At 50.4% G+C, this 25,921-nt stretch overlaps 1 protein-coding gene across 3 annotated transcripts in view; it reads right to left on the reverse strand.

Moving 5' to 3' along the window:
• The window catches only part of ncbp3 (nuclear cap binding subunit 3), a 50,423-nt gene extending 24,718 nt beyond the window's left edge, over positions 1-25,705 (reverse strand). Inside the window, exons 1-6 of one of the 3 annotated variants that reach the window (XM_063031486.1) lie at positions 25,379-25,705; positions 15,044-15,109; positions 13,338-13,443; positions 8,784-8,909; positions 6,692-6,820; positions 67-200 (exon numbers count right to left, since the gene is read on the reverse strand). In XM_063031486.1, coding sequence (XP_062887556.1) covers positions 67-200; positions 6,692-6,820; positions 8,784-8,909; positions 13,338-13,443; positions 15,044-15,109; positions 25,379-25,600 — 783 coding nt within the window. In that variant the 5' untranslated portion in view covers positions 25,601-25,705. The remainder of the gene's footprint in view (positions 1-66; positions 201-6,691; positions 6,821-8,783; positions 8,910-13,337; positions 13,444-15,043; positions 15,110-25,378) is intronic. The other 2 variants (XM_063031487.1, XM_063031488.1) reach the window with 2 other exon arrangements.
• Between the last annotated feature and the right edge of the window lie 216 nt (positions 25,706-25,921).

The following is a 25,921-nucleotide window of genomic DNA, read 5'->3' on the forward strand; positions in this document are numbered from 1 at the left end:
TCGACATACAAACGATGCTTTCGACAGACGTATTTACCCCAGTGTAGCTGCAACCCTCAGACATACCTCGTTGTTTGCCAGCAGTTTGCACACTACTTCCTCAGCGTTTGCAGGCTCCTTCTCTAACTCACCCTCCTCCTCCTCCTCCTCCTCCTCCTCCTCATCAGTCTTTTCGGACGAGTCACGTACATCAGAGCTGTCTGCCACCAAAATAAACACACCACATTCAGTCAAGGCAGCCTGAGGTGCTGACAAAGTTACACAGAAACCGTTCCTTTGGTCCAATTGGCCCATACTGACGCAGGTGTCCCATCTCTCTCCAAACCTTTTCAATCCATGTAAACACTGGAATTCCAGAGCAACACACACATGCTGGAGGGACTCCAGATGAGTCCTAAATCTTTCCAAGTGCCCACTTTTGATTTTCTCTGTAGAGCCTTGCCAGGACTGCTTGTCCAGGAGTGAAACATCGAAGATCCTTGTCCTCAGTTTGTCTCAGCTGTTGGTCCTGATGAAGGGTCTCAGTCAAAACACTGACTGCTTATTTCTCTCCACAGATGCTGCCTTAGCTGCTGTGTTCCTCGAGTATTTCGTATGTAATGCATGCACTGATCCGAATGTCTTTTAAATGTCTCAATTAGCTTCTCCTTGAAGTTCCATATACAGTACTGAATTTGTCAATGTGGAGTGGAGAACGTTTGTAAATCTGACAGGAGCAAAGGATGTCGGGAATGGGGCGCCGTGGGAGGGGTGAGGGACAGGTGGCAGAGAAGGAATGCCAGGGGTGGGGGGTGGCACAGGTGCAGACACACCCAGCCCTGAGACACCAGGCAAGGTCAATTGATTCCAGGTAATTGGTTTATTGATCATTACAGAATGTCTCTCTGATGCTTTCTGCTCCCTGTCCTCTCCCTTCCCCTTTTCCCAACCGTGATTCCTGCGCCCTTCCCGCTCTCAGTCCACAATAGAGACCCATATCACAATCAGGCTTATCATCACTCACGTATGTCATGAAAGGTTTTTTTGGCAGCAGCAGTACAGTGCAATACATAAAATTACTATTGCACTGTGCAGAAGTCTGAGGCAGTTATGTATAAGACTTCTGCACAGTACTGTAGGAACAAAATCAGACACACCGAGTCTGCATGGCCATTCCATCATGGCTGATCTATTATCCCTCTCAACCCCATTCTCCAGCCTTCTCCTCGTAATCTTTAATGCCCTGACTAATCAAGAACCTATCAACCTCTTCTTTAAATATACCCATGTCTAAATGGATGTCCCTCCATTCTGAGGCTGTGCCCTCTAGTCCAAGACCCACCCACTATTGTAAATATCCCCTCAATGTGCATTGTACCCAGGCCATTCAACATTTGATAGATTTCAATGAGATCTTCTCTCATTTGACCAAACTCCATTGAGTACAGACCCAAAGCCATTAAACGCTTCTCATAACCCTTTCATCTCCAGGATCATCGTCACAAACCAGCGCTGGACCCTCTCCAATGATAGCACATCCTTTCTCAAATAAGGGGCCCAGAAATGCTCACAATACTCCAAGCGTGGTCTGACCAATGCCATATACGAGGGGTGATTGATAAGTTTGTGGCCTAAGGTAGAAAGAGTCAATTTTAGAAAACCTAGCACATTTATTTTTCAACGTAGTCCCCTCCTACATTCACACACTTAGTCCAGTGGTCGTGGAGCATACGGATCTTGGACCTGCAGAAAGTGTCCACGGCAGGGGTGATTGATAAGTTTGTGGCCTAAGGTAGAAGGAGATGAGTTATTAACTTCAAACTTTCTGCATAATCATTCAAAGAGTTGACCTGCATGTGCATGTAACGAGAGCTGTATAACTCATCTCCTTCTACCTTAGGCCACAAACTTATCCATCACCCATCTGTGGAAACTTTCTGCAGGTCCAAGATCCGTACGCTCCACGACCGCTGGACTAAGTGTGTAAATGTAGGAGGGGACTATGTTGAAAAATAAACGTGCTAGGTTTTCTAAAATTGACTCCTTCTACCTTAGGCCACAAACTTATCAATCACCCCTCGTAAAGCCAGAGTCTTTGGCTGTGAACCAATTCAATCCAATTCAGGTGTGACCTGTACAAAAAGGACGGGTTACACTTAAATCCTAGGGGGACCAATATCCTGGCAGGGAGATTAGCGGGGGCTACTGAGGTGACTTTAAACTAGAATGGTTGGGGGGTGGGAATCAAATTAAAGCGGCTAGGTGTGAGGAGGTTAGTTCACAACAGAGGGATGGGAACCAGTGCAGAGAGACAGAGGAGTGTAAAGTGAGCGTAGAAGCAAAAAGTACAAAGGGGAAAAGTAAAAGTGGCAGGCCGACAAATCCAGGGCAAGCATTAAAAAGGGCTAAGAGAGTTGTAAAAGAGCGCCTGAAGGCTTTATGTGTCAATGCAAGGAGCATTCGTAATAAGGTGGATGAATTGAAAGTGCAGATTGTTATTAATGATTATGATATAGTTGGGATCACAGAGACATGGCTCCAGGGTGACCAGGGATGGGAGCTCAACGTTCAGGGATATTCAATATTCAGGAGGGATAGACACGAAGGAAGGGGAGGTGGGGTGGCGTTGCTGGTTAAAAAAGAGATTAACGCAATAGAAAGGAAGGACATAAGCCGGGAAGATGTGGAATCGATATGGGTAGAGCTGCGTAACACTAAGGGGCAGAAGACGCTGCTGGGAGTTGTGTACAGGCCACCTAACAGTAGTAGTGAGGTCGGAGATGGTATTAAACAGGAAATTAGAAATGTGTGCAATAAAGGAACAGCAGTTATAATGGGTGACTTCAATCTACATGTAGACTGGGTGAACCAAATTGGTAAAGGTGCTGAGGAAGAGGATTTCTTGGAATGTATGCGGGATGGTTTTTTGAACCAACATGTCGAGGAACCGACTAGAGAGCAGGCTATTCTGGACTGGGTTTTGAGCAATGAGGAAGGGTTAATTAGCGATCTTGTCGTGAGAGGCCCCTTGGGTAAGAGTGACCATAATATGGTGGAATTCTTCATTAACATGGAGAGTGACGTAGTTAATTCAGAAACAAAGGTTCTGAACTTAAAGAGGGGTAACTTTGAAGGTATGAGACATGAATTAGCTAAGATAGACTGGCAAATGACACTTCAAGGATTGACGGTGGATATGCAATGGCAGGCATTTAAAGGTTGCATGGATGAACTACAACAATTGTTCATCCCAGTTTGGCAAAAGAATAAATCAAGGAAGGTAGTGCACCCGTGGCTGACAAGAGAAATTAGGGATAGTATCAATTCCAAAGAAGTAGCATACAAATTAGCCAGAGAAAGTGGCTCACCTGAGGACTGGGAGAAATTCAGAGTTCAGCAGAGGAGGACAAAGGGCTTAATTAGGAAGGGGAAAAAAGATTATGAGAGAAAACTGGCAGAGAACATAAAAACGGACTGTAAAAGCTTTTATAGATATGTAAAAAGGAAAAGACTGATAAAGACAAATGTAGGTCCCCTGCAAACAGAAACAGGTGAATTGATTATGGGGAGCAAGGACATGGCAGACCAATTGAATAATTACTTTGGTTCTGTCTTCACTAAGGAGGACATAAATAATCTTCCAGAAATAGTAAGGGACAGAGGGTCCAGTGAGATGGAGGAACTGAGTGAAATACATGTTAGTAGGGAAGTGGTGTTAGGTAAATTGAAGGGATTGAAGGCAGATAAATCCCCAGGGCCAGATGGTCTGCATCCTAGAGTGCTTAAGGAAGTGGCCCAAGAAATAGTGGATGCATTAGTGATAATTTTTCAAAACTCGTTAGATTCTGGACTAGTTCCTGAGGATTGGAGGGTGGCTAATGTAACCCCACTTTTTAAAAAAGGAGGGAGAGAGAAACCGGGGAATTATAGGCCGGTTAGCCTAACGTCGGTGGTGGGGAAACTGCTGGAGTCAGTTATCAAGGATGTGATAACAGCACATTTGGAAAGCGGTGAAATGATCGGACAAAGTCAGCATGGATTTGTGAAAGGAAAATCATGTCTGACGAATCTCATAGAATTTTTTGAGGATGTAACTAGTAGAGTGGATAGGGGAGAACCAGTGGATGTGGTATATTTGGATTTTCAAAAGGCTTTTGACAAGGTCCCACACAGGAGATTAGTGTGCAAACTTAAAGCACATGGTATTGGGGGTAAGGTATTGGTGTGGGTGGAGAATTGGTTAGCAGACAGGAAGCAAAGAGTGGGAATAAACGGGACCTTTTCAGAATGGCAGGCGGTGACTAGTGGGGTACCGCAAGGCTCAGTGCTGGGACCCCAGTTGTTTACAATATATATTAATGACTTGGATGAGGGAATTAAATGCAGCATCTCCAAGTTTGCGGATGACACGAAGCTGGGTGGCAGTGTTAGCAGTGAGGAGGATGCTAAGAGGATGCAGGGTGACTTGGATAGGTTGGGTGAGTGGGCAAACTCATGGCAGATGCAATTTAATGTGGATAAATGTGAAGTTATCCACTTTGGTGGCAAAAATAGGAAAACAGATTATTATCTGAATGGTGGCCGATTAGGAAAAGGGGAGGTGCAACGAGACCTGGGTGTCATTATACACCAGTCATTGAAAGTGGGCATGCAGGTACAGCAGGCGGTGAAAAAGGCGAACGGTATGCTGGCATTTATAGCGAGAGGATTCGAGTACAGGAGCAGGGAGGTACTACTGCAGTTGTACAAGGCCTTGGTGAGACCACACCTGGAGTATTGTGTGCAGTTTTGGTCCCCTAATCTGAGGAAAGACATCCTTGCCATAGAGGGAGTACAAAGAAGGTTCACCAGATTGATTCCTGGGATGGCAGGTCTTTCATATGAAGAAAGACTGGATGAACTGGGCTTGTACTCGTTGGAATTTAGAAGATTGAGGGGGGATCTGATTGAAACGTATAAGATCCTAAAGGGATTGGACAGGCTAGATGCGGGAAGATTGTTCCCGATGTTGGGGAGGTCTAGAACGAGGGGTCACAGTTTGAGGATAGAGGGGAAGCCTTTTAGGACCGAGGTTAGGAAAAACTTCTTCACACAGAGAGTGGTGAATCTGTGGAATTCTCTGCCACAGCAAACTGTTGAGGCCAGTTCATTAGCTATGTTTAAAAGGAAGTTAGATATGGCCCTTGTGGCTACAGGGGTCACGGGGTATGGAGGGAAGGCTGGGTTCTGAGTTGGATGATCAGCCATGATCATAATAAATGGCGGTGCAGGCTCGAAGGGCCGAATGGCCTACTCCTGCACCTATTTTCTATGTTTCTATGTTTCTAATCAAAACAGGGGCTTGAAGTTCTCAAGAAAGAGAATTCTGGGCAGTGTAACACTGACTGAAGTACTGACTGCAATTTACAACAGCCACTAGTATTCCATCACATTCGGACAGCCAAGCAACAGCCCGATGCACAGTCAAAAGCGTTACTAAAGAACTTCTGTCTAGAAATTCCGTCCGGAGACTGACCATCAGCCTCACACTGCTGAATGCCCAGGGTTCTACTCTCTGCTTTCTACCAAGTTTTCTTTCCCCAGTTAATCTATGCTCCAAGACACAAAGCCCAGCCTGAATAAAAGCATCAGTTTTCCTCAAACCTGGTCGGAAGGTGTCACGGGAAGGGTGAAGTCAAATCAAGGTTGTTTAGGGGGCGGCATGGGACTACAGCTGTTAGTGTGACACTGCAACAGTGCCAGCAACCTGGATTCAATTCTCATTGCTGTCTGTATGTTCTGCCCGTGAGAACGTGGATTTCCTCCGGGTGCTCTGGTTTCCTCCCACATTCCACTGCAGCACAGAATCGGCCCTTCGGCCCACAATGTTGTGGCAAACTACATAAACCTGCTCTACCATCACCTTAACCCTCCCTACTTCACAGTCCATAACCTTCCATTTTTCTTTCATCCATGTGCCCATCTAAGAGTCCCTTAAACATTCCTAATGTATCTGCCTCAACCATCACGCGTTCCACACACTCACCACTCTCTGTGTTAAAAAACCGATCTCTGACATCCTCCCTGTACTTTCCCCACTCATCGTAAACAGATGCTCTCTGGCATTGACCATTTCTGGCCTGGGGTAAAGGTGCTGCTTGCACCTCTGTCATGTGTCCTCTCAACCTCTCCTCATAAGACATGCTCCCTAATCCAGGCAAGGTCGAGGAGAAACACCTCATGTTCTGTCTGGGTAGCCTCCAACCAGATGGCATGAATGTCAATTTCTTCTTCTGGTTATTCTTCCCTCCCTCTTCTTCAATTCCTCACTCTGGCCTCTTACCTCTTCTCGTCTCCTGCCTATCACCTCCCCCGGTGCCCTCTTCCTTCCTTTCTCCCATTGTCCACTCTCCTCTCTTATCAGATTCCTTCCTCACCAGTCACTCATCTGGCTCCACCTATCGCCTTCCAGCTATATTCCTTACCCTCCTCTCACCGTTTCAATCTGGCGTCTTCCCCCTTCCCTTCCAGTCCTGAAGAAGGGTCTCGGCACAAAACGTCCATCGGTGCTGCCTGACCTGCTGAGTTCCTCCAGCATTTTGTGTGTGTTACTCGGTGAATCTCCTCTGCATCCCCTCTAAAGCTCTGACTGTCCAATCCATGCCTCTCGTGACCATACTACACCTCTAGCAATGCCAAGCAACTCCACGCTAGGAGAGGTCCATGGAACTACCTTGCTTTCTTGAGCTGTGTCTGCCCTCGCCACCAGCCAGTTTATCAACGCTGGTGCCGGTGTCTGCTCCCACACTGAGGTTTATCATGGCGCGAGCAGCAGTGACATCGTCCAGCCAGACCACGTTACCTGCGAAACACCCGGGGAGAGGGGGGGGGGAGAGAGAGAGAGAGAAAGAGAGAAAGAGAAAGAAAGAGAGAGAGAGAGATTCAGAAGCAAGACACCACAGCAGCTTCACACCAGCTCCTGAGCCTCTCCCCACCCAGCAGACATCTGACCGCTAGCAAGTGGTTGGTTTGCTATAGGATGGGGCACTGGGAATGACCGATGTGTGGACTCATTTGCAATGTTTAAGAGAGATTTGAACAGTTACATGGAGGGCTCTGGTCCAGGTGCAGGTTGATGGGACTAAGCAGAATAATAGTTCAGCACAAACTAGATGGGCCCAAGGTCCTGTTTCTGGACTATAAGATATAGGAGCAGAATTAGGCCATTTGGCCCATCGACTCTGGTCCACCATTTCATCATGGCTGATCCAATTCCCTCTCAGCCCCAATCCCCTGCCTTCTCCCCATAATCCGTCATGCCCTGACTAATCAAAGATCTATCAACCTCTGCTTTAAATGTATCCAATGACTTGGCCTCCTCAGCCACCTGTGGCAATGAATTCCACAGATTCACCACTCTGTGGCTACAGAAATTTCTCTTCCCCTTCGTGCTAAATGGACATCCCTCTATTCTGAGGCTGTACCCTCTGGTCTGAGACTCTCCCGTAGGAAACATCCTCTCCACAGCCGTCCTCTCAAGGCCTTTCACCATTCGATAGGTTTCAATGAGAATTCCCGTGAGTACAGACCCAGAACCATCACATGGTAACTCTTTCTGTGCTGTAGCTCTCTACGGCTCTAAGAAGGCACCTTGCATTCTTCTCAATTTTTCACCAGCCAAAAGCACCTCTATGACCCTGATGTGAAGACATTACTTTACTGTCAGCCAGACAGTCTCCACAGACAGCACTGACACAACCAGTTGTGCTGATGTTGGCCAAGGATGGATTCTGGCCTAGATCACTTTGCACTCACCCAAACGTGGTTCCAGGACTGGGTGAGGTGAAAGCAGCTGTGGAAGGATCTACTCTGACAGGGCAGAGCGTGCCTCTCCTGCAGTGGTGCCAACCTTGGCACCTTAGCATCACCCTCTGCCCCTGCAAGAGAGTGCTGGCCCCCCTCGACCTGTGTTGGGAGATGGACGTGCTAGGAAAGGAATAGAGACTGCAAGTCTGATATCGAGGATAGCTAGGTTCGGACAGTTCTGGGTGAAGGAACCTCAACTATCTGACTACAAATCTGATATTGAGGATAGCGAAGTGAGGACAGTCCTTCGGCTACTGGTCTCTACTATCTGACTGAACCTCAACTCTTGGGACATCAAGGGCAGCTTCTACCTCACTGGTATAAGATTATTAAATAGCTCCCTAGTAGAAAACAATGGATTCTTAATCTCACAGTCTACCTTGTTAAGGTGAACAGCCATGTTGGAGGGGGTTATACTGAACTTGCAGGCAGGTTTTTCCCAGAGGTAGGGTGAGACTGGAACTAGAGGTCATGGCTTAAGGGTGAAACGTGAAATATTGAAGGGGAACATGAGAGAGGTCTTCTTCACTCAGAGGATGGTGGGAGTGCGGAACAAGCTACCTGCACAAGTGGTGGATGTGGGTTTCATTGCATCATTCTGGGCAAGTACATGGATGGGAAGGGTATGAAGGGCTATAGTGCAGGTAGGGGTCAAGGGAACTAGGCAGGATAACAGTTTGGCATGAACTAGATGGGCCAAAGGACCTGTTTCTGTGCTGTATTCCTCTATGATTCTATTCCCATGAGGGAGGCACATCCACCCTCTCAAACGCTGTCAGAATCCTCAGAAACCAGGGACTGATGAAAGGACCCTGACCCAGAATGTAGACTGCTTTCTCTTTCAGCAGATACTGTCTAGCTGACTGAGTTCTTCCAACATTTCTGCTTTCTGATAGGATTTCAGCAGTTACATCAACATCACTTCTTGTTCTAGAGTGAGAACCTCACTGAACACTCACAAGAAGAGTCGTCAATCCACTCTATGCTGGATGGGGGGTATTCCTTAAAGTAGGCAAATATCTCTTCAGTGCTCATCTCATCGACCCCAATCACGTGGAGAGCTTCCAGGCGTACCTTGGGGATTGCTGCAAGGCATAGGCAGGAGTTAATCACAGCCAACGGACAGGAGAATGGACAAAGATCTATGTGACCATTAACGCACATCACAAGGACCTTCTTGTTTTTAACATTGAGCCACATGAGGTGATATTTGGTCAGTTTTGGAGGAATATAGAGATTGGGCCTGAAGAGATTACGGAGACGGGATGGGAAGGAATTTCAGCACAATAACGGAAGAATTTATTTGGAGAAACTGATTTGATATTTAATTATATAATCACACTACAGAATGCAAAGATACTGGAAATGCATGACTGGAAAAAAAATCAGCTAAACAGAGAGAAAAAAAAACAACAGAAAATCTGTAGATGCTGGAAATCCGAGCAACACACACAAAATGCTGGAAGAACTCAGCAGACCAGGCAGCATTTAAGAAAAGAGTATAGTCAACGTTTCAGCCTCGCCTGCAGAGTTTCTCCAGCATTTTGTGTGTGTTGCTCGGCTGCACAAAGAAACGATGAACGCTAATAGTGACATCCGCTACCATGGGGTGCCACGATAGCCGAAGGGAGGGCACATTAGTGCAGTGGTTAGCGTAAATCTTCACAGCACCCAGCAACTAGGGTTCAATTCCCACTGCTGTCTGTAAGGAGTCTGTATGTTCTCCCTGTGACCATGTGGATTTCCTCTGGGTGCTCTGGTTTCCTCCCACATTCTAAAGACGTATGGGTTAGGATTAGTGAGTTGTGGGCACGCTATGTTGGCACAGGAAGCGTGGAGACACTTGCGGGCTGCCCCCAGAACATCCTCGGACTGTGTTGGTTGTTGACACAAACCATACATTTCACGGTATGTTTTGATGTACATGTGATAAGTAAAACGAATCTCTTAAATACTAGTACAGAAGACAGCAAAGGTTAACACTGACACGATGGGCTGACGTGCCTGTTTCAGTGTGGTGTAACAGGAGGAATATAAAGAAGGTGCATGGGTTGGTGTTCCAGCAGAAGGTTTTGTGTAACTTCACGGGTGAATGGCTCGGCCAGCTGGGGATGATCCAGAGGGAGGGTGCTGAGGTATTTTATTTATTTAGGACAGGGGTTCGTGATCTGAGACCCACAGTCCCCTTGGTTAATGGTAAGGCTTCGTGGCATAAAATGTTGGGAAGCCCTGATTTAGAGATACTGTGCAGTGACAGACCTTCAATCCCAATGAGCCCACACCACCCAGTTACACCCATGGGACCAATTAGCTTATTAACCGGTATGCCTTTGGACTGTGGGAGGAAATGGGAGGAAACAGGAGCACCCGGAGGAAACCCACACGGTCACGGGGAGAATGTACAAACTCCTTACAGACAGAAGCAGGAATTGAGCCTGGGTCACTGGCGCTAACCTGCCACCCCTACTCTTCGGCGTTACTGCGGGGAGGGCAGAAAGCACGGTCTGGTCAAAGAACACTGAGGCTGCCTACAAGAAGGGTCAGAGCCGTCTCCATTTCCTGAGGAGACTGAGGTCCTTTAACATCTGTTGGACGATGCTGAGGATGTTCTACGAGTCTGTGGTGGCCAGTGCGATCACATTTGCTGTTGTGTGCTGGGGCAGCAGGCTGAGGGTAGCAGACACCAACAGAATCAACAAACTCATTCGTAAGGCCAGTGATGTTGTGGGGATGGAACTGGTCTCTCTGATGGTGGTGTCTGAAAAGAGGATGCTGTCCAAGTTGCATGCCATCTTGGTCAATGTCTCCCATCCACTACATAATGTACTGGGTGGGCACAGGAGTACATTCAGCCAGAGACTCATTCCACCGAGATGCAACACAGAGCGTCATAGGAAGTCATTCCTGCCTGTGGCCATCAAACTTTACAACTCCTTCCTTGGAGGGTCAGACACCCTGAGCCAATAGGCTGGTCCTGGACTTATTTCCTGGCATAATTTACATATTACTATTTAACTATTTATGGTTTTATTACTATTTAATTATTTATGATGCAACCGTAACGAAAACCAATTCCCCCCTGCCCCCCACCCCAGGATCAATAAAGTATGACTATGACTATGAGAATGACAGAATTGATTTTACGGTTCACCACAGACAATAATGCGATTTCATCAGTGGGAGGCAAGAACAAAATTCTTGGAGCATTCATTACAGATCTGACAGGTTTCAAGCACTTCATGATTTCTGGACACACAACTTCACCGTCCACCATCACCAGACTGCCCTCTACCAACAGTAACTGCAGCACTGGCATGTTCCATACCAACGCTGGTGTTATGGTTGTCTGAGCTTCCAATGGAAGCCTGTCTCTGTGTGTGGGAGGCTGGAAAGGGGCTCGTTTTACAGTTGCGCTTGTTATTGGGTTGTTGCTGCTGAAGACCGTGGACATGCTGTGCTGGCGGTGGAATGTGTAGTGACACTTGCCGGACGCCTCCTGCGCATCGTTAGATCGTGTTGGTTATTAATGCAAACAACTCATTTCACCATATGTTTCGCTGTACGCTGATAGGTAAATAAATCTGGGAACGCAGGCAGGTTACTTCAATAAACGAAGTGATGTGTGGAAGGCGGCCAGGTCTCAAAAGGGTACATAGGAGGGTGTTTCTTCAACTGAAAACCTGGGACCACAGTCTCAGAGTGAAAGATGGTGAGCCGTGGCAATTTTACATCCTGTTGGGCTTTGACAATTGGGTCGTTAATTGCAATCCAGTTAAGACGGAGATGTTGGGAGATGAGGGTACGGGAAAAGTACAGGAACTTGACAGGAAGTGGAAGATTAACCACGGTCTCATTGAGTGGCAGAGCAAGCTCGCAAAATAAACTCCTTTTTAAAAGGCACTTGGACAGGCCTGTGGGATTAAAACTGGCCTTGGAATAGGTTTATTACTGTCACGAGTACTGAGATACAGTCCAAAACTTGACCTTGTGCCTGGTGGGATGGACTTGGAAGGATATGGATCAGATGCAGGCACACAGGAGCAACACACACAAAATTCTGGAGGAACTCAGCAGGTCAGGCAGCATCTATAAAAATGAACAAATACTTGATGTTTCAGGCCAAGACCCTTCTTCTAGGCAAAAAGAACTAGTGTAGATGGACATCTTGGTTTGCACGAACAAAGTGGGCAAAGGGTCTGTTTCCATGCTGTATAACCCTGACGTTTTCTCCTCCTCCTGGGTGACAGGATGTTCACATAAACAGAAATTTAATTTGGTACATGCTTGGACAATGTTGCTATCAAAGTATGTACAGTACAGTATTGTCTAAGGCACAATCTGTATACAACCATAGGCTGCCTAAGAGTTTTGCACAGTACTGTATTTGTCAATGTGGAGCGGAGATCGAGTTTGTAAATCTGGCAGGAGCGAAGGTTGTTGTGAATGCTGAGGGTGAAACACTGTGGGGGGGGGTGTGGGACGGGTGGCAGAGGAGTGTCAGGGGCAGGCGCACCCAGCCTTGAGACACCAGGCAGAGTCATCGATTCCAAACAATTGGTTTATTGATCATTACAGAAAGTCTCTCTGGTGCTTCCTGCTCCCTCCCCTCTCCCTTCCCCTTTTCCCAACCACGATTCCCCTCTCCCTGTCCCCTTCCCACCCTCAGTCCACAATAGAGAACCCTATCAGAATCAGGCTTATCATCACTCACATATGTCATGAAATTTGCTTTTTTTGCATTAGTACAGTGGAATTAAAATTACTACAGTACTGTGCAAAAGTCTTAGCTATATATACACGTCCAAGACTTTTGCACAGCACTGTACGTATAAAGTATAATTGAAAGTATAGGGGAATGTCAGAGATAGGTTTTTTATACACAGATTGGTGGGTGTGTGGAATACCCTGCCGGGGTGGTGGGAGAATCAGGTACATTAGTTTAAGAAACTCTGAGATAGACACATGGATGATGGAAAAATGGAGGCTATGTGGGAGGGAAGGATGAGATTGGAGAAGGAACTTCACATGAACGTACACCTCATTTGATGTTTAGCCAATGTTGCTGTCAAAGTCAAAGTAGAATTCATTACCAAATTATGCACTGTCTGTCACCATATAATACCTTGAAATTCACAGGAAAAAAAAGAAATACAATAGAATTTGCAAAAATCTATTCAGAAACAAAGACTGACAAACTGCCAATGTGCAGAGGATGACAAATTGTGCAAACAACAAAAAAGAACACAACTAATACTGAGAACATGAATTGTCGAGTCCTAGAAAGTGAGTCCATAGGTTGTGGAATCAGTTGAGTTGTGGTGAGTGAAGTTACCCACACAGGTTCAGGAGCCTGATGGTTGTATGGCAATAACTGTTCCTGAACCTGCTGGTGTGGGAGCTAAGGGACTGTTGCCTGAGCTGGCTCGATTTCAATGCCATCCCGAGGTTAACATACATTTTTTTAAAGCTTTCTGTTTCAGGCTTTTCAGAACGGAACTAAATCAAACTATCACCTTCCCTCAGGACCTCCTTGTCGAGCACCACCTTGCGCTGGGTGACGTTCACCTCCGCCCTGAAGTGGAACCTCCGCGCTCTCTGTTCCTTCCTCTCCACCGCTTCCTGCAAAATCAAACTGACTTCACAGAGAGCTCACAAATTTAACACCAGCCCTGGCCACCCCAGCCAGCAACAGCTTTGGGCTAGTCATTTATGTCACAATGCAGCTCAGAGATTAGTCTGGTGCAGGGATGAAGAGCTTCGCCATACATTGTCAAGGACTAAAATGCCACAGAATCCCCAGCCATCTCACCTCTTCCAGAACCCAAGCTCAAGGTGATCCTCCTAGTTTTCCATAGGACCATAAGACGTAGGAGATGAATGAGGCCATTTGGCCCATCAAGTCTGCTGCACCGTTCCATCATGGCTGATTTATTATCCCTCTCAACCCCATCCTCCTGCCTTCTCCCCGTAACCTTATCCTGATTAATCAAGAGGCTATCAGCTCAATAGTTACACACACACAAAATGCTGGAGGAACTCAGCAGGTCAGGCAACATCTATGGAGAGGAATGAAGAGTTGACGTTTCTGGCCAAGATGTTTCATTAAACCTCCGCTTTAAAGATACCCAAAATGACTTGATCTCCACAGCCGTCTGTGGCCAATGAATTTCACAGATTCAGCACCCTCTGGTTAAAGAACTTCCTCCTCATCTCCATTCTAAATTAACATTGCTCTATTCTGGTCAACTCCCCCACTATAGGAAACATCCTCTCCACATCAACTCTTTCTATCCCTTTCAATATTCATTTGATTTCAATGAGATCCTCCCTCATCTTTCTAAACTCCAGCGAGTATAGGCCTAGAGACTTCAAACACTCCTTATACACTAACCTTTTTATTCCCGGGGAAACATCCTCCCAGCTCACTCAGTATGCTCCAAGGACACATCCATATATTGAAGCCAGCCTGTGCATTACACAGCCTTTTGCACAAGTTTACCATGAATGTAACACAGTGACCTCAGGCTCAGCGTTGGCCAGTGCCTACGACCAAAGCAAGCATCCTCAGACAGACAGTTCACCTGATCCAACCCATCGTTGCCACAGATTCAGATTTATTTATCACGTATACATTGAAACATACAGTGAAATGTGTTGCTTGCGTTAACAACTTGAGGGCTGCCCACAAGTGTTGCCGGGCATTCTGGCACCAACAGAGTACGACCACGGTGTTGAGCAGAACAACACAAACAACAAAATAAAACCACCCAGCGTCAGCCACCGGCTGTGGGAGCTGCCAACCTCAGTTCTCAAGCTCGGGGATCGGTGGTCTCCATCATTACTGCTTGCCAGGCTAACGTCCACGCACCGGGATTGCTGGCCTGACCTCTGACCCCTGACCCCTGCTACCTCCAGCTTCTGCTCCTTCTCTTCACTCACTGCCCATGACCTCTGATACCCCTCATCCCTATTCCGAAACCCTAACCTGACCCGACTCCCCATATTGACCTCAAAACCATCCCTTCAAACACAACTAAGTCTGTGCCCGAGCAGGACGGACATGGCTGAGATAACCTAATGCTCTCGCCCACATTACAGACAGAAGGCCTTTAATCGCCACCACCAGCTACCCGTAGACATCAAATCCCATCGCTCAAGCTCTGCCTGCCAGCATGGTGGACCATTCGCCGAGCTCCCAAAGGGTGAACGAGGTTTGTACCTTTGACGTGACGTCAATGCCAGTGATGAAGGTTCCAGCCTTGTTCTCGTAACGCCTGCTCGTGTCCTAGGGAAACAAGAAGATTGCACCACGTCAGTAAAGTGGAGCGGTGGAAGCTGATAGGAGTGTATAAGACTATTTATTCATTTAACAATACAGCGCAGAGTAATCCCTCCCAGCCCTTCAACAACCCTGATTAACCCTAACCCTCTGAAGGACAATTTACCATGACCAATTCCCCTCCCCGGTACTGAGAAGGGTAAGCGGAGAAAACCCACACATTCCACAGGAAGGTGGACAGCGACTCCCTACAGAGGATGCTGGGACTGAACGCTGAACTCTAGGGCCTGAGCGTCCTACCACACGCCCGATTATGAGAGGCATAGATAGAGTATGCACACAGTACCTTTTTCCACAGGGTTGAAATGTCTAATACTAGAGGGCATGCATTGAAGGTGACAGGGGGTCATTCCAAAGCAGATGTGAGGGACAGTTCAGTGTTTTTTTTCCCCAGAGAGTGGTGTGTGCCTGGAATGTGCTGCCTGGGGTGGTGGTCGAGGCCGATACATTAGAGACGTTTAGAATGTGAGGAACATGGAAGGAGATGGATATTGTGTAGGAAGGGGGGGTTACTTAGGCTAGCCATTTGATTAATAGTTTAATTGGTTCAGCACAGCATTGTGGGCTGAAGGGCCTGTTCTGTGCTGTGCTGGTCTACGTTCTGAAGTCTCGGACTGGCAAAGCAATGCCATGGTGAGTTACGATTGGAGCTGGTTTATTATTGTCACATTTACCAAGGTAGAGTGAAGAGCTTGTTCAGCTCAGATCACACAGTGCAGTGAGGTACGTAATGGAGCGCGGAACCACACACACAACCATCACCTTTACAAACGGCAAAGAATAAACTGTAACAGCACAGGCACAGGGTAAGGTAAAAACGAGGTAGACTGCGAGCTCAAGAATCCATCACACCACACTGGGAAACCATTCAATGGTTTTAAAAGAGCGGGCTAGAATCTGTCACCGAGCCTGGTGGGACGTGCTTTCAGGTTTTTGTATGTTTTTTCCGATGGAGAGAGGAGAAGAGAGAATTAACAATGTATCTTCTAATGCATTCTCCAACGGTGGTGACCCCCCTCCCCCCAGAGTACTGACTCCCACCCCGGGGAAGCAACTATCCCCAGGGTATGGTCCCTGGTGTACTGACTCACGCCCCAGGGACCCCCCCCCCCCACCCGCCATACTGACTAACCCCAGGGTATGGTCCCGGTGTACTGACTCTGTCTCCCTCCACCCCACCCCCGCCCGCCGCTGTACCGACTATCCCCAGGGTATGGTCCCGGTGTACTGACTCACGCCCCAGGGACCCTCCCCCCCCCCACTGCCGTACCAACTATCCCCAGGGTATGGTCCCGGTGTACTGACTCCGTCTCCCTCCCCCCCCCCCACTGCCGTACCGACTATCCCCAGAGTATGGTCCCAGTGTACTGACTCCATCTCCCTTCCCCCCCCCCCACTGCCGTACCGACTATCCCCAGGGTATGGTCCCAATGTACTGACTCCGTCTCCCTCCCCCCCCCCACTGCCATACCAACTATCCCCAGGGTATGGTCCCGGTGTACTGACTCCGTCTCCCTCCACCCCCCCCCGGCCCCCCGCCGCTGTACCGACTATCCCCAGGGTATGGTCCCCGGTGTACTGACTCACACTGACTATCTCCAGGGTATGGTCCCTGGTGTACTGACTCACTGACTATCCCCAGGGTATGGTCCCTGGTGTACTGACTCACTGACTATCCCCAGGGTATGGTCCCGGTGTACTGACTCACACCGACTATCCCCAGGGTATGGTCTCTGGTGTACTGACTCACCGACTATCCCCAGGGTATGGTCCCGGTGTACTGACTCACGCCGACTATCCCCAGGGTATGGTCCCTGGTGTACTGACTCACGCCGACTATCCCCAGGGTATGATCCCTGGTGTACTGACTCACGCCCCAGGGACCCCCCCCCCCCGCCGTACCGACTATCCCCAGGGTATGGTCCCGGTGTACTGACTCACCGACTATCCCCAGGGTATGGTCTCTGGTGTACTGACTCACTGACTATCCCCAGGGTATGGTCCCTGGTGTACTGACTCACGCCGACTATCCCCAGGGTATGGTCCCTGGTGTACTGACTCACGCCGACTATCCCCAGGGTATGGTCCCTGGTGTACTGACTCACCAGCTATCCCCAGGGTATGGTCCCGGTGTACTGACTCACCGACTATCCCCAGGGTATGGTCTCTGGTGTACTGACTCACGCCGACTATCCCCAGGGTATGGTCCCTGGTGTACTGACTCACGCCGACTATCCCCAGGGTATGGTCCCTGGTGTACTGACTCACCGACTATCCCCAGGGTATGGTCTCTGGTGTACTGACTCACGCCGACTATCCCCAGGGTATGGTCCCTGGTGTACTGACTCACGCCGACTATCCCCAGGGTATGGTCCCTGGTGTACTGACTCACGCCGACTATCCCCAGGGTATGGTCCCTGGTGTACTGACTCACCGACTATCCCCAGGGTATGGTCCCTGGTGTACTGACTCACCGACTATCCCCAGGGTATGGTCCCTGGTGTACTGACTCACGCCGACTATCCCCAGGGTATGGTCCCTGGTGTACTGACTCACCGACTATCCCCAGGGTATGGTCCCTGGTGTACTGACTCACCGACTATCCCCAGGGTATGGTCCCTGGTGTACTGACTCACCGACTATCCCCAGGGTATGGTCTCTGGTGTACTGACTCACGCCGACTATCCCCAGGGTATGGTCCCGGTGTACTGACTCACGCCGACTATCCCCAGGGTATGGTCCCTGGTGTACTGACTCACGCCGACTATCCCCAGGGTATGGTCTCTGGTGTACTGACTCACGCCGACTATCCCCAGGGTATGGTCCTGGTGTACTGACTCACGCCGACTATCCCCAGGGTATGGTCCTGGTGTACTGACTCACGCCGACTATCCCCAGGGTATGGTCCCTGGTGTACTGACTCACGCCGACTATCCCCAGGGTATGGTCCCTGGTGTACTGACTCACCGACTATCCCCAGGGTATGGTCCCGGTGTACTGACTCACCGACTATCCCCAGGGTATGGTCCCTGGTGTACTGACTCACCGCCTATCCCCAGGGTATGGTCCCTGGTGTACTGACTCACCGACTATCCCCAGGGTATGGTCTCTGGTGTACTGACTCACCGACTATCCCCAGGGTATGGTCCCTGGTGTACTGACTCACCGACTATCCCCAGGGTATGGTCCCTGGTGTACTGACTCACCGACTATCCCCAGGGTATGGTCCCTGGTGTACTGACTCACCGACTATCCCCAGGTATGGTCTCTGGTGTACTGACTCACCGACTATCCCCAGGGTATGGTCTCTGGTGTACTGACTCACCGACTATCCCCAGGGTATGGTCCCTGGTGTACTGACTCACCGACTATCCCCAGGGTATGGTCCTGGTGTACTGACTCACCGACTATCCCCAGGGTATGGTCTCTGGTGTACTGACTCACCGACTATCCCCAGGGTATGGTCCCTGGTGTACTGACTCACGCCGACTATCCCCAGGGTATGGTCTCTGGTGTACTGACTCACGCCGACTATCCCCAGGGTATGGTCCCTGGTGTACTGACTCACGCCGACTATCCCCAGGGTATGGTCCCTGGTGTACTGACTCACGCCGACTATCCCCAGGGTATGGTCCCTGGTGTACTGACTCACGCCGACTATCCCCAGGGTATGGTCCCTGGTGTACTGACTCACGCCGACTATCCCCAGGGTAGGTGTACTGACTCACGCCGACTATCCCCAGGGTATGGTCCCTGGTGTACTGACTCACCGACTATCCCCAGGGTATGGTCCCTGGTGTACTGACTCACCGACTATCCCCAGGGTATGGTCCCTGGTGTACTGACTCACCGACTATCCCCAGGGTATGGTCCCTGGTGTACTGACTCACCGACTATCCCCAGGGTATGGTCCCTGGTGTACTGACTCACGCCGACTATCCCCAGGGTATGGTCCCTGGTGTACTGACTCACGCCGACTATCCCCAGGGTATGGTCCCTGGTGTACTGACTCACCGACTATCCCCAGGGTATGGTCCCGGTGTACTGACTCACGCCGACTATCCCCAGGGTATGGTCCCTGGTGTACTGACTCACCGACTATCCCCAGGGTATGGTCCCTGGTGTACTGACTCACCGACTATCCCCAGGGTATGGTCCCGGTGTACTGACTCACCGACTATCCCCAGGGTATGGTCCCTGGTGTACTGACTCACGCCGACTATCCCCAGGGTATGGTCCCGGTGTACTGACTCACGCCGACTATCCCCAGGGTATGGTCCCTGGTGTACTGACTCACCGACTATCCCCAGGGTATGGTCCCTGGTGTACTGACTCACCGACTATCCCCAGGGTATGGTCCCTGGTGTACTGACTCACCGACTATCCCCAGGGTATGGTCCCTGGTGTACTGACTCACCGCCTATCCCCAGGGTATGGTCTCTGGTGTACTGACTCACGCCGACTATCCCCAGGGTATGGTCCCGGTGTACTGACTCACGCCGACTATCCCCAGGGTATGGTCCCTGGTGTACTGACTCACCGACTATCCCCAGGGTATGGTCCCTGGTGTACTGACTCACGCCGACTATCCCCAGGGTATGGTCCCTGGTGTACTGACTCACCAACTATCCCCAGGGTATGGTCCCGGTGTACTGACTCACCAACTATCCCCAGGGTATGGTCCCTGGTGTACTGACTCACGCCGACTATCCCCAGGGTATGGTCCCTGGTGTACTGACTCACGCCGACTATCCCCAGGGTATGGTCCCTGGTGTACTGACTCACCGACTATCCCCAGGGTATGGTCCCTGGTGTACTGACTCACCGACTATCCCCAGGGTATGGTCCCTGGTGTACTGACTCACGCCGACTATCCCCAGGGTATGGTCCCGGTGTACTGACTCACCAACTATCCCCAGGGTATGGTCCCTGGTGTACTGACTCACCGACTATCCCCAGGGTATGGTCCCTGGTGTACTGACTCACCGACTATCCCCAGGGTATGGTCCCGGTGTACTGACTCACCGCCTATCCGCAGGGTATGGTCCCTGGTGTACTGACTCACGCCGACTATCCCCAGGGTATGGTCCCGGTGTACTGACTCACGCCGACTATCCCCAGGGTATGGTCCCGGTGTACTGACTCACCGACTATCCCCAGGGTATGGTCCCGGTGTACTGACTCACGCCGACTATCCCCAGGGTATGGTCCCGGTGTACTGACTCACCAACTATCCCCAGGGTATGGTCCCGGTGTACTGACTCACCAACTATCCCCAGGGTATGGTCCCTGGTGTACTGACTCACGCCGACTATCCCCAGGGTATGGTCCCGGTGTACTGACTCACGCCGACTATCCCCAGGGTATGGTCCCGGTGTACTGACTCACGCCGACTATCCCCAGGGTATGGTCCCTGGTGTACTGACTCACGCCGACTATCCCCAGGGTATGGTCCCTGGTGTACTGACTCACGCCGACTATCCCCAGGGTATGGTCCCGGTGTACTGACTCACCGACTATCCCCAGGGTATGGTCCCTGGTGTACTGACTCACCGACTATCCCCAGGGTATGGTCCCTGGTGTACTGACTCACCGACTATCCCCAGGGTATGGTCCCTGGTGTACTGACTCACCGCCTATCCCCAGGGTATGGTCCCTGGTGTACTGACTCACGCCGACTATCCCCAGGGTATGGTCCCGGTGTACTGACTCACCGCCTATCCCCAGGGTATGGTCCCTGGTGTACTGACTCACCGCCTATCCCCAGGGTATGGTCTCGGTGTACTGACTCACACCGACTATCCCCAGGGTATGGTCGCTGGTGTACTGACTCACCAACTATCCCCAGGGTATGGTCCCTGGTGTACTGACTCACCGACTATCCCCAGGGTATGGTCCCTGGTGTACTGACTCACCGACTATCTCCAGGGTATGGTCCCTGGTGTACTGACTCACGCCGACTATCCCCAGGGTATGGTCCCGGTGTACTGACTCACGCCGACTATCCCCAGGGTATGGTCCCGGTGTACTGACTCACCGACTATCCCCAGGGTATGGTCCCTGGTGTACTGACTCACCGACTATCCCCAGGGTATGGTCCCTGGTGTACTGACTCACCGACTATCCCCAGGGTATGGTCTCTGGTGTACTGACTCACCGACTATCCCCAGGGTATGGTCCCTGGTGTACTGACTCACCGACTATCCGCAGGGTATGGTCCCTGGTGTACTGACTCACGCCGACTATCCCCAGGGTATGGTCCCTGGTGTACTGACTCACGCCGACTATCCCCAGGGTATGGTCCCTGGTGTACTTACTCACCGACTATCCCCAGGGTATGGTCCCGGTGTACTGACTCACGCCGACTATCCCCAGGGTATGGTCCCTGGTGTACTGACTCACCGACTATCCCCAGGGTATGGTTCCTGGTGTACTGACTCACCGACTATCCCCAGGGTATGGTCCCTGGTGTACTGACTCACCGCCTATCCCCAGGGTATGGTCCCTGGTGTACTGACTCACGCCGACTATCCCCAGGGTATGGTCCCGGTGTACTGACTCACCGCCTATCCCCAGGGTATGGTCCCGGTGTACTGACTCACACCGACTATCCCCAGGGTATGGTCCCGGTGTACTGACTCACCGCCTATCCCCAGGGTATGGTCCCTGGTGTACTGACTCTCCCCGGAATCCAGTCCTGACGTTGGAGATATGCAGTATTTAACTAAGGTGCTGCAGGAAGTTCCAGTGCATGGGTTAGTCACTCTGTGCTGAAGAGAATGAGTTGGCTAGCCAACAATAACAGCTCAGTCTTCTCACTTCTATTTATAGAATTTTTTTTCAGAGCATGTCACTTCAAAGTGTACTATCAAGTGGGTTGAAATATGTTATTGAGGTATTGTATCAGAATCCAATCACAGCCGTACAGAATTGGCTTTGAAGCATGTGAACTCTCTCATCTGCAAACCACAACCAGCTCATAGAACCTGCACGGTGCTTCGTTACCAAAGTCCGGAAACAGGAAATGGGCAGAACAGCAGAAAGAGCAAAAGGTGGAAAATGTAGAGATTTAACAATGAAAACAAATGACAGTGGATTCTGGTTAATCGGGACAAATTGGGACCAGAACATCTCGGCAAATTTAAACAACTGTCCCAATTAGCCAAAGTTTCATGGAAATAGACAAGTTACCATTTAACTGAGTAACAAATTATGCGTTTAGATGAAGTACAGAACAAACTAGAACACTACAGTACTATAAAACCTTGAGACACATCTGCCGGTCACCCCTGGGCAAGGTGCAGCACCTGTCCCCCCCACCCCCCATCACGGTCACGTGGACCCACGGGATCAGGTGGTGGATGGTCGTACGAGCAGCCGGTACAGATCACAAGTCCCGGTTTTGCGACCACTGACGCCAGGCAGACAATCTCTGACGAGTATTGATAATCTACCTGTCCTGTAAAGACACTCTCCAGAAGGCAATGGCAAGTCACTTCTGTGGAAAAATTTGCCAAGTACAATCATGGTCATAGAAAACCACGATTGCCCATGTCATACAACACAGCACATACGATGATGATGACAATGACAGTAAAATTAGGTATTAGTTTCTAAAAGTTATTAACTGAGGAATTCCTTCAGTGTACGCTGTCTTGTGTCTTTTGATTGATTGTAACTGAACAAAGCCAGCGAAGACACCTAGAGCACATAATGAACTACCTTCATACAAAGCTATCAACGACTGCATTCTTCAAATCTTCATTCTCGAGAATCTTCAAGATAATTCTCCATTCATCCCTCCTCACTAATCGTTCTCGCAGCAAGCAGCCAAAGTCCTACACCGGCCCATTCAGCTCCTCCCTCCCCAAACAGCCCTTCCAGGTGAGGCAACACTTGACCTCTGAATCTGCTGGGGCTGTCCATTGTGTCTGGTGCTCCTGATGTGGCCTCCTCTACACTGGTGAGACCCGTCGTAAATTGGGGGACCACTTCGTCCAGCTGAACTTCTTGGTGGTCAAAAATTTCGATTTCGCCCTATTTCCATTCTGACATGTCAGTCCACGGCCTCCTCTTAAGCCACGATGAGGCCACCCTCAGGGTGGAGGAGCAACACCTTATATTCCGTCTGGGTAGCCTCCAACCTGACGGCATGAATATTAACTTCTCCTTCCAGTAAAAGAAATGTTCCCTCCTCCTCCCCCTCCCCCACCTTCTTCTATTCCCCACCCTGGCATCTCACTTCTACTCACTTGCCCTTAACCACCCCGCCCCCGTGCTCCTCTTCCTTCCCTTTCTCCTATGGTCCTCTCTCCTCTATCAGATTCCTTCTTCTCCAGCCCTCTACCTTTCCCACTTGGCTTCACCTATCACTTTCTTGCTATCCTCCTTCCCCTCTGGCATCTTCCCCTTTCCTTCTCAGTCCTGAAGAAGGGTCTCGGACCAAAATGTCGATGGTTTATTCCCCTCCATAGCTGCTGCCTGACCTGCTGAGTTCCTCCAGCATTTTGTGAGAGTTGCTCTGGGTTTCCAGCGTCTGCAGAATCTCCTGTTTATCATTTTCCCAATTAGTTTCTTTGTTCTTTAAGAGATCTTCGAAATAAGCAGCTGCCACTCAAATGACTGGAATCCACTGTATTTTAAAATTCAGAATATATCACTGGAAAAGGCCCTTCAAGATTGAGATAGTTTAATGTCATTTTCAGTACACAAGTGTAAATGAGAACAAAATAATTGTTACTCCGGATCTGATGCAGCACAAAAACACAATAAGATAAAGAACACAATAAATATAAATACACAAGATTGGTTATATACACAGATTGATTGTATGTCCATAAAGTGACTCTAGGCACAGGAGTGCCTGTACATAAGGCGACCGACAGGAAATGATAAAGTAGTGGTGGTTGGGAGTGTGGAGGGGTGGGTGAGTGGGTGGAGGTGTTGATCAGCCTCTCTGCTTGGTGAAAGTAACTGATTTTGAGTCTGGTGGTCCTGATGTGGATTCTACACAGCTTCCTCCCTAATGGGAGGCGGACGAACAGTCCACTGGGTGGGTGGGATCTTTCATGATGTTACTGGCCCTTTTCCAGCTCCTTTCTGTATATCTGTCATTGATGGTGGGTAGGGCTGGTGCTGGTGCTAGTGATGTATTGGGCAGTTTTGAATACCCGCTGTAGAACCTGCCTGCTGCTGTACAACCCAGAATGCCAACCCAAATTCATTCCATCTTCCTGCACCTGGTGTGTATCTCTCCATCGTTTGCAAATGTACCAGACTGCCTGAATTCTATTTAAATATCGTTCCCAGATCTCCATCCAACATTCCCCAAACAGTACATTCCTGGCATCCAGCACTCTCTGTGCAAAACTTTGCTTTTAAACGCTTCCACTCTCACCTCTGCGAGAACTGCACATTTCCACTTGGGGGAAAAGTGCATCTTCCCGACCCTGCAGCTGCAGGGATCGGCACTGGGTCTGTTGTTGTTTGTCTGTATTAATAATGCAGATGATAATGGGGTAAACTGGATCTGCAAACTGAAAGCTTTAAAGATCAGATTAGCTTTCTTGCCACACGTCCATCGAAACGGGCGAGGAAACGTGCTAACGACCAGTCTAAGGGTGTGCTGGGGCAGTCCGCTTCTAGCCTGTCACCAGCTCTCGGCCGGACACGGTCCCGACTGTGTCCGGTGTCCCGTGTCCCGTTAAGGCCGGTACTGTACTCTCCAAACCCGGTGAAGCTCTCCACAAAGCCTCCCGGTCCCTCGTGTGGGGAGCCGAGCAGAACCGCTCCCAGTGAAGGGGCGCTGGCTGAGAGGCAATCTGCGCTCCCTCATTCACCCAACACCGACAACGAGGCGCTCCCTCACCTCCCCGCGACCCGGCGGCAGGGCGCTCCCTCGCCTCCCCGCTACCCGGCGGCTGGGCGCTCCCTCGCCTCCCCGCTACCCGGCGGCTGGGCGCTCCCTCGCCTCCCCGCTACCCGGCGGCTGGGCGCTCCCTCGCCTCCCCGCTACCCGGCGGCTGGGCGCTCCCTCGCCTCCCCGCTACCCGGCGGCAGGGCGCTCCCTCACCTTCCCGCTACCCGGCGGAAGGGAGCTCCCTCACCTTCCCGCTACCCGGCGGAAGGGAGCTCCCTCAGGGTTGACCACCGCCCTGCTCCACTGGCACCGGAGCGGCAAAGCCCCCGACCCCTCCACCCCAGCCACACACTCACCGGGAGCAGATCCTTCAGGGAGCGCCGCACCGAGATGGAGCCCAGCTTGTCGGCCTCGGGCTCTATCTCTCCCTCCTCCACCTCCATCGGCTCCTCCTCCCGCCCCCGCTCCGACTCGGGCTCCGAGGCCGAGCCGTGCTCCCCGGGCTCCGGGTCCGAAACCGAGCCCGCATCGCCGGCCTCGGTCTCCACTCCGGCTCGCAGGCCGCGAACCGCCGCCATCTCGCCAACGAGGAGGAGCGCGGGCGGCAAGAGGAGCCTCGGAGCCCCGCCGCCACCGCCGGAGGACCAGCCGCCGACAACGACAGCAGATCACCGACAAGAGACAACCCGCCGCCACCAAGCGCAGCAGAGGAACCACATCTCCCCCTGGTGGGCCGGGGGAGTCACTGCTGATACGACCAATGAAAGGTGTGAAAGATGACTGCCTGGGTGGGAGCGTGTCGATGTGAACTTAATGCCAAGACCATAAAATATTGAAGAAGTTTAGGCCATTCAGTCCATCAATTTTACTCTGTCATTCCATCATTTATTATCCTTCTC

This window comes from Mobula hypostoma, chromosome 23 (assembly GCF_963921235.1).
Source record: "Mobula hypostoma chromosome 23, sMobHyp1.1, whole genome shotgun sequence".
NCBI classification, from domain to species: Eukaryota; Metazoa; Chordata; class Chondrichthyes; order Myliobatiformes; family Myliobatidae; genus Mobula; species Mobula hypostoma.